The sequence below is a fragment of the Conger conger genome, chromosome 6 (genome assembly GCF_963514075.1).
Source record: "Conger conger chromosome 6, fConCon1.1, whole genome shotgun sequence".
In the NCBI taxonomy this organism is placed as follows: domain Eukaryota; kingdom Metazoa; phylum Chordata; class Actinopteri; order Anguilliformes; family Congridae; genus Conger; species Conger conger.
In genome coordinates, this window is record NC_083765.1 from 3,604,771 (window position 1) to 3,616,007 (window position 11,237).

The window sequence follows — 11,237 nt, forward strand, 5'->3', positions numbered from 1 at the left end:
AGTCTGGGCCGCGGGCCAGGAGCCACCGACCGAAGGACAGGGGGAGGCAGCGCGCCTGGGAGGGGAAGTGTTCTTTTGTTGGGTTTACTTTCTTTATTTGTAGTGAGACCCAGTCTGGAGGTGTGGGCTCACTATCTGTGTGTGTTGTGTGTGTGCGGGAGTGTGAGTTGGGAGTGCGTGTGAGACCCCGCCTGAGTTTGGTGATTCCCCCAGAGAGAGGGTAGAGGGCGGGGCTGTGGTGCAGGGGTGGCCTGAGTGGGACTCGTGTGATTTTACCCTTTGGGGTGTGTGCACGTGTGAGGGGTAACCCGTAGTGGCTTTGGGTGTTGTGCTGTGTGAGGGGTAACCCGTAGTGGCTTTGGGTGTTGTGCTGTGTGAGGGGTAACCCGTAGTGGCTTTGGGTGTTGTGCTGTGTGAGGGGTAACCCGTAGTGGCTTTGGGTGTTGTGCTGTGTGAGGGGTAACCCGTAGTGGCTTTGGGTGTTGTGCTGTGTGAGGGGTAACCCGTAGTGGCTTTGGGTGTTGTGCTGTGTGAGGGGTAACCCGTAGTGGCTTTGGGTGTTGTGCTGTGTGAGGGGTAACCCGTAGTGGCTTTGGGTGTTGTGCTGTGTGGGGGGTAACCCGTAGTGGCTTTGGGTGTTGTGCTGTGTGAGGGGTAACCCGTAGTGGCTTTGGGTGTTGTGCTGTGTGTGCTCCTGCCTGCGTAGGGCTCTGTGCATGTCTTTGGACTGTGGGAGGAAACTGGAGTACCCAGAGGAAACCCACGGAGACACGGGGAGAACATGCAAACTCCGCACAGAGAGGCCCCGGCCGACGATTTTGGATATGCTTCTTGCCTAAGTGCCAGCACCCAGCACCTACCTGACTGGAATGCCCTTCATTTATCACTGGCATATAATCCATTCTGTTAATTGAGACTGCATTGAAATTTATTCATATGACCTTTGGAGAGGCAAGTTATGTACTGGCTTATCCTTTGTGGCAAAAGTCTATTTACCTGGGGGTCTGTGTTTTCCCATGACTGGATGGCACTGATTTTTCAGAGTTGTGCGGATTAGGGACATTGGCCTAAATGAAGAGGGCACTGTGGCTTTCGTGTAATGCTTTAGGAGCAGGTAACCTCATATTCATCAGCGATATGATGAATAAAATAGACTGACATCGATTCCGTTTTAGAGATGAGGCGCTGAACAAAACTTGGCATCATCATTTGAAAGTTGTGACATGTCCTGAAAGCGTGAGGTCCATTGCGGAGTTTAAACAGATACAGATAACACGCGTAGACTCACGTGTACATCTACAATACAGTGGGTGAGTGTGCACCCTACAGCGCAGTTTCAGCACTGTTGCTGGGAAACCTCCGGCCAGAACGGCCAGTCTCCTGCGCACACAAGAGCTGCACTCAGGGCAGGTCAAGATCGCATCAGGGAGCCCGCTGTCTAAACTCCCCCCTCCTCCTGCATTTTTGGGTGGGTTTCACTAGCTGCTCCTCCTGGCTACTGTGTTTCTACCTTTCATTCACTGATTCCACCACTTAAAGTCCTTCTGATTGTTCATTACCTACATACTCCATCACATGTAACTGTGAAAGAGCTGGTGTAATGATCTGGAACAAATGACAAGCTTTGATGAAATCTTGAAAAAAAAGTATCTGAGAGAAAATCATATGTGGTTCATGGTGAATAAACGTACAGAAGATTGTATGGAGTGAATGTGTTTTGATTAGCAAGTGCTGTTCTTGATCCTACATCCGAAGGTTTCTGGTTGGGAAAGTGAGTTTGGGACTCTGGTGACAGAAGGGAAAGTAGGGTGCTGTCCACCAGGTGGCAGCACCGCCCCTTCATACAGGGATGGCCACTGTAGTCTTGCTGTGGCCAAATAGCAGGTTATGAGGGCTACAAGAGGCCTGGCCTTTTCAGTAGAGGGAGAGTGGGTTTGGGAGCGCTTCTGTGGACACTGTAGCAGGGCTGCTGATGATTACAATTGTTCTTTTCCTTTTCTCCATTTTCAGCCCCCTTGTGAAGATTAGAGGTTACCAGATTCTTAATACTGCCGTTATATTTATTCATAGGACTTTTGGAGAGGTTATGTACTGGCTCATGCTTTCTGGCAATAGTCAATTTACCTGCCGGTTTAGCCATGTGTTGCAAATCTCTCTCTCTCAAATTCAAATTCAAATTCAAATTTGCTTTATTGGCATGAAAGGAAAAAAGACCAATGTTGCCAAAGCAATACAATAAATAAAATAAACATTGACAAATAATCAGTAAATAAATAATAATATGTGAATATATACAAAGTGAGAATATAATAATATTAAATAATTGAATCCAAAGAGTATAATGACAGTTATATATAACAATTAATTAGTAAAATACAAAGTAATATACAGTATACATTTATTCCTGCTTTTTCTCTCTGAGATTGTGGCATTCTAACACAAACTTTGCCACTACTGGCAAGGATTGTTCATGCTCTCCAAGAACAAATAATAGTTTTTGTTCTTGAGGGATCAAGCAACAAATGAGGGATTATGTTTTTTAATTTGTGGAAATATTCTGTTCTAATTGTCTGATATTTTGGACAGGACAGCAGAAAATGTGTCTCTGTCTCCACCTCCTGCAAATCACAATGGTTACACAGTCCTTGTTCTCTTGACTTCCAAGATTTAGTGTGTCTCCCTTTCTCAATTTCTAATTTATGATCCACACTGTATTTAGTCAGTGTTTTCCTTTCTCTTAATGTAGGGAGTTGAAGGTAGTTTGCCAATTTGATGTCTCTGTTTACTTGCTTTTTGCATTTTTTGTGATTCAATTTGGGTTCTCCAATGTTTTGTGTAGTTTGATTTTAGGTGGTGGTCGATCAGTTTGATCGGTATTTTTGCATCATGGCTCTGATTAATGCTAGTGAGCTGATCAGCAAGAAAATGATTATTTAAAAGGGCTTTGTACTGGACTGAATTGTGATCAGACTGAGTCAAATGTAACCAGAATTGTACAGCTCTTTTCTGCATCTGAATATGCAGTGGGTAGAGACCAAGTTCTGCTCTACAAGCATAGTTGGAAGTGTATTAGTATTTGTTTGGCAAATTCCAGCTGGAATGTTTAAATTGGTCCTTTGTCCGACTTTTTAAAGCTGGGATCTAATATGGGTCCCCACACCTCACTTCCATATAATACCATTGGAGTTAATATGGAGTGGTGCATTTTAAGAAAGATTTTAATCGGGATATATGTTTTGCCAAATTTAGATTTGATTGAGTGAAATACTCTTCTGTGGAGTGTTTCTGTCAGCAGGTTAAAGCTACTTGAGGACCTGATCTCCAAGCCAAGGTAATTGTGACTGGTACTGTTTCAACACTTCACCCTCGTAGGTGAACTTGTATTGGTTCCCCTGCTGTCTGGCTTTCTTTTGGAAGATCAGCACAGATGTTTTTACCAAGTTAACTTTTCGGGCCCATCTTTCACAATATTGTTGAACAATGTCAATGCTTTGTTGCAGTTCATGAGCTGCTGATGACATGATGACCAAGTCATCAGCGCAAAGTAAACACTTAACCTCTGTATCTAAAAGGGTGAGGCTGGGGCTGAAGACTGCTGAATCATGGTGGCTAGCTCATTAATATAGATGTAGAACAGCGCAGGACTGAGACTGCAGCCCTGGAGGAGCCCTCTCCCCTGGTGAAAGTCATTTGTTCTTTTGTTGTTTATCTTAACTGCTGATTTATTGTTGAAATATATTGATTTTACCAGATCATATGTTTTTCCTCCGATGCCAATTTGGAGCAGTTTATACAGAAGCCCTTTATGCTAAATTGAATCGAAGGCTTTCTTAAATCTAAAATCTAAAATTTCTAAAATCAATAAAACAGGAGAACATTTTTCGAGATTTCAATTTGGTATTTTGATTTATTAAGGTGTGAAGAGAATAAATATGGCTGGGTGTTTTGGTAAAAAGACGAAATGGTTTTCCTGGGTTACGTACACATACGCCTCTATAATTATTGGGGTGAAATTTGTTGCCCTTTTTATAGCTGGGCGTTGTGAGCCCTTGGTTCCATAGCTCAGGGAAACAGCCGCTTCCAATATCAAGTTGATCAGTTTATATAGAGCATCTTCCATGTGCCTCACAGGCCTGCAGCGTTTCATTGCTCATGTTGTCAGGACCGCATGTTCTTCTGTGCTTCAGGGTTTTGATTTCATCCTCTATTTCAGTTCTGTTAATACAGATGTCTAGTGGATTTTGATTAGATTTTATTGTTTTTGTCCAAATCATGTCATTTTCATTTGGTCCTGATGTGGTGGAGTCAGGTCTGCCATTTTGATTTCCTTATCGAGATTTTCAAAGTCATTTTTCCAAATTGTGCCATTTTGAATAGCTGGTCCTGGCTTATGATCATCAAACTTTTTGTATAGATCCCAAAATGTGTCTATCAATAGCGTCTTCAATTTGACCTATTTTGGCTTCAATATGTTTTCCTTTTTTACGATGCAAGAGCTGTTTATATACTTTTAGAGCATTGTAATAATTAGTGCAAAGCTCTTGGTAGCATGGATCTCTGTGTTTTTTGTTTGAAAGAGTACGCAAACAATTTCTTGATGCTCTGCATTCCTGATCAAACCACACCTGCCTTTGTGTTCTTTAGATTCATTCTCATGTTTACAGGAGGAATATCTGCCAACGAGGCCAAAGTATTGAGCATCTCATTAAAATCTCTGCTAGCCAGGTTCACATCTTCAAAGGTAGATGTGTAAGTTAAGTAATGTTTTGATTTTTGGGTTTTCCCAATTTAGTTTTAATGTGTGAATATTGGCTTCACTCCATTTCTATGGGGGCTTTAGGAGACAGATCTTCTCTGCAGGTGAACTGCTCAGCAGCTTCTCTGTGCTGTCCAGGTACAGTACAGTCTGACAATGATCAGATATAGGGAGCTGTGGTTTAACCAGGAATGCCCTGATGAAGCTGGGGTCTAGGTCAGTGATGACATAATCCACCACACTTTGTCCGAAATGTGAACAATATGTAAACCTTCCCAGGGAGTCTCCCCTGGTCCGACCATTTACTATGAACAGACCTGGACTTTTACAGAGCTGCAGAACCTGTTTCCCACTCTTGTTGACCACACTGTCATTGTTTTGTCTGGCTGTTGTGTTTGGTGACGGGTTAAGAGGAGTGTAACTAAATATGTGTGTGTTTCCATTGGAGTTAATAAAATCAACCTCTTTTCCTGTTCTGGCATTTCAATCTCCACATATCAGCACATATCCCAGTGAGTGAAAATGAACAGTTTCTCTCTGTAAATCAGAGAAACAGTCCTCTTTGTAATGGGGTGGATCTCTTGGTGGTATTTATAAAGCAAAGAGGAAGACTGGTTTAGATTGTAAAATAGAATCTATTCTGAGCCAGATATAGGAGTTGCCTTTTTACTGGCTTTACTGCCCTCTTTTTTCTTTTAACTGCCCCCTCTCCCTCTCTCTCCCCTCCCTCCCCCTCTCCCCCTTTCCCCTTCTCCCCCCTCCCTCTCTCCCTCCCTCCCTCTCTCTCCCTCCCTCCCTCTCTCTCCCCCCCTCCCTCTCTCTCCCCCCTCCCCCTCTCTCTCTCCCCTCCCTCTCTCTCTCTCCCTCCCCCCTCCCTCTCTCTCCCTCTTTCCCTCCTTCCCTCCCACTGTCTCTCTCTCCCTCATAATTTTAATTAATTTAAATATATAATAATAAAATTAATAATCAGGATGTAGTTATTAATTGTATAAACATTTTATTCATAATTGTAATTAATTCCCCTCTTTCTCAAGATTCAAATGTGCTTTATTTGCCTGACAAGTGAATTGTCTATTAAAGCATTGACAATAACAACATTACAGTCAAAACAAATACCCCCCCAGCATAACACACACATAGTAAACAACAACCCCCCCAAACACCCATAATAAACAACCCCCCCAGCCAAACACACATAGTAAACAACAACAACCCCCCAGCCAAACACACATAGTAAACAACAACAACCTTTCCCCATATATGTCTGTATATATCTTTCTCTTTCTCCTCTCTATCCCCCCTGCCTCTCTTTCTCTCTCTATCTCCTTCTCTCTATCTCCTTCTCTCTCTCCCCATCTCTCCCTCTGTCTCTCTCCCTCTCCCTCTCTCAAATTCAAATGGCTTTATTGGCATCAGCCAAACCTTTTCCACACGATTTACAGAACAAAGAACCCATCAGACCTGGTTACCATGGTGTGGCCCGATCGGGGATCGCTGGAGCGGAACGACCCGTGCGCCAGCGCCAAGAGCTGGGAAAGTAATGAACAACGTATATTTCCCAATATGGTATTTAACAGAGTGGCACCTTGGAGAGAGCCGGGGGGAGAGTCAGCACCACCGGGGAGAGGCGCGTGGGGAACGCCAACACTCACTCCTCATCATTTCTGATTGGACAGGCGCGGCTGGGCCGAGTTGGAGAAAGAGAGAGACGCCCCACAAAAAGCCGCGCTGGAGAACAGAGCGGGGCTCATGACAGAGGAGGAGAGACCCGGAGCCAGTGCGTGTGAGGATCCCTAACGAGAGACGGGCCACAAGGCGGAGAAGGGGGACTTCCCAGGGAAAGGAGCCGATTGGACGGCCTGCCACTGATAACCACGGACGAACGCGGTCACGTGAATTCCACTTTTTTGTTCTTTTTCTTTCTTTCCGGTGTTCCTAATTTTTTGGCCACTTAATTTTATTCCTATTTTTGAAAAAGGAAAATTTTTTTGTTCTGGACTATTGAGATGTGCCCTGAAGCCACTTATGAAAAAAATATATATAATTTTTTGTTCACCTATTCTCTCTCTCTCTCTCTCTCTCTACCAGAGGGTCACCACAATGTGTGAACAAAGCACAGCCTTTTTCATAAATGCAATGATATTATTTCATATTCAGTATTTTTCCCTCTTTTTAATTACAGCTGATCTTCCCTTCACTCTCTGCCTCATCCCAGATCACACAGTTTTACAGAGGATCCAGAACCAACCCAAAACCCAGGATAGAGGGGCTGAGTGAATGTGGTCTGGACTCTGTGCAGGAGGGTCATTGTGTCAGAGACGCTGTAGAAGGACAGAGTTCCTGCCCTGTGATCCAGGTACACTCCTATTCTGGAGGAGGAGGGAACAGGGATTTCAGTGCTCTTATTATTGTGCCAGAAAGAGTAACTGGAGGGAGAGCAGCGCAACCTCCAGGACTTATTATTACGTCCCATTACACAGTCATTACCCTCTCCTTTCCTCCTGATCTCTTTATATGACACTGCTATAGAAACCCCACCCCCACTCCTCTCAGCCTCCCAGTAACAGCGTCCAGACACACCCTCTCTGCACAGCACTTGGGCCCAGCGCTCAAATCTCTCTGGATGATCAGGATATGACTGGATCTCTCTCACATGGGTCACCTCTCTGTTCCCCTCAGACAGACGGAGGGTTCTGTGCGCTGTGTTGGGGTCCAGTGTGAGCTGACAGCCATCTGATGGAGGAGAAGAGAGGAGAGCTCCACTCACATATTTTACACATCAAACATATTTTATCCATCTTTCATATTTTATGTGTTTAAATCCCATGTTATCTTTATTGTTCTCATTTTTAAGATACTTAAAGCTTTTTAAACTTACTTGTGTCTTCTGAAAGTTACTTTTCACTTATTTTTACCCTTGTATTGGATTTTCAACCTCTCCCCCCTCCCTCCCTCCCTCCCTCTCTCCCCCCCTCCCTCTCTCCCCTCCCTCCTCCCCTCCCTCCTCCCTCTCTCTCCCCTCCCTCCCTCTCTATCTCTCTCTCCCTCCCTCACCCTCTCCCCTCCCTCCCTCCCCCCTCTCCCCTCTCCCCTCAATCTCTCTCTCCCCTCCCTCTCTATCTCTTTCTCCCTCCATCCCCCTCTCTCCCTCTCTCTCTCCCCCCCTCCCCCTCTCTCTCCCCCCTCCCCCCCTCTTTCCCCCCCTCCCTCCCTCCCTCTCTCCCTCTCTCTCTCCACCCCTCCCCCTCCCTCCCCCCCTCCCTCTCTCTCTCCCCCCTCCCCCCCTCCCTCTCTCTCCCCCCTCCCTCTCTCTCTCCCCCCTGTCTCCCTCCCTCTCTCCCTCCCTCCCCCTCACCCCTCAATCGCTCTCCCCTCCCTCTCTATCTCTCTCTCCCCCCTCCCTCCCCCTCTCCCCTCTCTCTCTCTCCCCCCTCCCTCCCTCTTTCCCCCCTCCCTCCCTTTCTCCCTCCCTCCCTCCTCCCTCTCTCTCCCCTCCCTCCCCCTCTCTCTCTCCCCCCCCTCCCCCTCTCTCTCCCCCCTCCCTCCCTCCCTCCCTCGCTCCCTCCCTCCCTCGCTCCCTCCCTCCCCCCCTCTTTCCCCCCTCCCTCCCTCTCTCCCTCTCTCTCTCCACCCCTCCCCCTCCCTCCCCCCCTCCCTCTCTCTCTCCCCCCTCCCCCCTCCCTCTCTCTCCCCCCCCCTCCCCCCTCCCTCTCTCTCTCCCCCCTCCCTCTTTCTCTCCCCCCCTGTCTCCCTCCCTCTCTCCCTCCCCCTCACCCCTCAATCGCTCTCCCCTCCCTCTCTATCTCTCTCTCCCCCCTCCCTCCCCCTCTCCCCTCTCTCTCTCTCCCCCTTCCCTCCCTCTTTCCCCCCTCCCTCCCTCCCCCCTCTCTCTCTCCCCCCCTCCCCCCTCCCCCCCTCTTTCCCCCCCTCCCTCCCTCTCTCCCTCCCTCTCTCCCTCTCTCTCTCCACCCCTCCCCCTCCCTCCCCCCCTCCCTCTCTCTCTCCCCCCTCCCCCCTCCCTCTCTCTCCCCCCTCCCTCTCTCTCTCCCCCCTGTCTCCCTCCCTCTCTCTCCCCCCTCCCTCTCTCTCTCCCCCCTGTCTCCCTCCCTCTCTCCCTCCCTCCCCCTCACCCCTCAATCGCTCTCCCCTCCCTCTCTATCTCTCTCTCCCCCCTCCCTCCCCCTCTCCCCTCTCTCTCTCTCCCCCTTCCCTCCCTCTTTCCTCCCTCCCTCTCTCCCCCCTCCCTCCCTCTCTCTCTCTCCCCCCTCTCTCTCTCCCCCCCTCCCCCCTCCCCCCTCCATCTCTCCCCCCCTCCCTCCCTCTCTCTCTCTCTCTCCACCCCTCCCCTCCCTCTCCCCCTCCCTCCCTCTCTCTCTCCCTCTCCCCCCCCCTCCCTCTCTCTCTCCCTCTCCCCCCCCCCTCCCCCCCCTCTCTCTCTCTCCCCCCTCTCTCTCTCCACCCCTCCCACTCCCTCTCCCCCTCCCTCTCTCTCTCCCTCTCCCCCCTCCCTCCCTCCCTCCCTCTCTCCCCCCTCCCTCCCCCCCTCTCTCTCTCTCCCCCCCTCCCTCCCTCTCTCTCTCTCTCCACCCCTCCCTCCCTCTCTCTCTCTCTCCACCCCTCCCACTCCCTCTCCCCCTCCCTCTCTCTCCCTCTCCCCCCTCCCTCCCTCTCCCTCTCCCCCCTCCCTCCCTCTCTCTCTCTCTCCCCCCCTCCCTCCCTCCCTCTCTCTCTCTCTCCCCCCTCCCTCCCTCTCTCTCTCCCCCCCCTCTCTCTCTCCCCCCCTCCCCCCCTCTCTCCATCTCTCCCCCCTCTCTCTCTCCCCCCCTCCCCCCCTCTCTCCATCTCTCCCCCCTCCCTCCCTCCCTCTCTCTCTCTCTCTCTCCCCCCTCCCTCTCTCTCTCCACCCCTCCCCTCCCTCTCTCCCTCCCTCTCTCTCTCCCTCTCCCCCCTCACTCCCCCCCCCTCTCTCTCTCTCCCCCCCTCCCTCCCTCTCTCTCTCCACCTCTCCCCCCCTCCCTCCCTCTCTCCCCCCCCTCCCTCCCTCTCTCCCCCCTCCCTCCCTCCCTCTCCCCCCTCCCCCCCTCCCTCCCTCAGTAGCAGCTTAACATGTGAACATGCATTACTCTCAAATTAAAATCGTTTAATGAAATAAGAGAATCAAGTTTGAGCTTGGCCTGAAGCTCGTTCCAGGACCAAGGAATATATAACCTGTGAGACAGACTGAAATGTCACTCACCCCTCTCATTAATAATATATAACCTGTGAGACAGACTGAAATGTCACTCACCCCTCTCATTAATAATATATAACCTGTGAGAGAGACTGAAATGTCACTCACCCCTCTCATTAATAATATATAACCTGTGAGACAGACTGAAATGTCACTCACCCCTCTCATTAATAATATATAACCTGTGAGACAAACTGAAATGTCACTCAACCCTCTCATTAATAATATATAACCTGTGAGACAGACTGAAATGCCACTCACCCCTCTCATTAATAATATATAACCTGTGAGACAGACTGAAATGTCACTCACCCCTCTCATTAATAATATATAACCTGTGAGACAGACTGAAATGTCACTCACCCCTCTCATTAATAATATATAACCTGTGAGAAAGACTGAAATGTCACTCACCCCTCTCATTAATAATATATAACCTGTGAGACAGACTGAAATGTCACTCACCCCTCTCATTAATAATATATAACCTGTGAGACAGACTGAAATGCCACTCACCCCTCTCATTAATAATATATAACCTGTGAGACAGACTGAAATGTCACTCACCCCTCTCATTAATAATAAACACTGAACAAAAAGTTTGGAAATTTGTGTATGGTAGATTATTTCTCTCTTGTAATAATGCTTCTTGGCAACACATTTTATACCGTTGGAAAGCCTGTTCATTTCCCTTTTAAATGGTGCCCCATTTGTAAGGAACATGCATTTGTGGGATGAGCAGCACAGCTGAGTATGTGGGTTGTGCTCATGAAAAATGTGCCAAATCTTATGAAACAGGCGATGTCAGAGACAGACCGTGAAGTGGGCGTCCAAGAAGACCGGTTCCTCACCCTTTCAGCACCTAGGAACCGTAGGCTGTCTTCTACAGATTTGCAGTCAAGGTTTGCAGGACCATATGGCACACGGCTTTCGGCCCAGACAATCCTGAACAGACTGTACGCAGCCAATCTCCGGCTCATAGGGCTGCCAGGAGGCCTGCCATGACTGCCCTTCACCGTCAGGCCCGTTTGCACTGGTGTCGGCAACACCTGCACTGGAACCTGAACATGTGGAGGAACGCTACGTTCAGCCATGAGTCCAGATTCTGCCTACGGAAGTTGGATCGTAGGGTCAAAGTGTGGAGAAGACGGGGAGAACGCTGTGCTGATTGCTGCACCGATAGAGTAACACCTTTTGGTGGAGGCAGTGTGATGGTGTGGGGCGGCATCTCCATCACTGGAAAAACCAGGC

General features: G+C 48.7%; 1 protein-coding gene and 1 pseudogene across 1 annotated transcript in view; both read right to left on the reverse strand.

The window, feature by feature from the left end:
• Positions 1–11,237, reverse strand: part of LOC133130139 (NLR family CARD domain-containing protein 3-like) — a 121,020-nt pseudogene that overhangs the window by 57,500 nt on the left and 52,283 nt on the right.
• Positions 6,090–11,237, reverse strand: part of LOC133130153 (tripartite motif-containing protein 16-like) — a 15,452-nt gene continuing 10,304 nt past the window's right edge. The window contains exon 6 of the mRNA XM_061244466.1: positions 6,090–7,489. Within this exon, the coding sequence (XP_061100450.1) occupies positions 6,963–7,489 (527 nt within the window). The 3' untranslated portion in view covers positions 6,090–6,962. The remainder of the gene's footprint in view (positions 7,490–11,237) is intronic.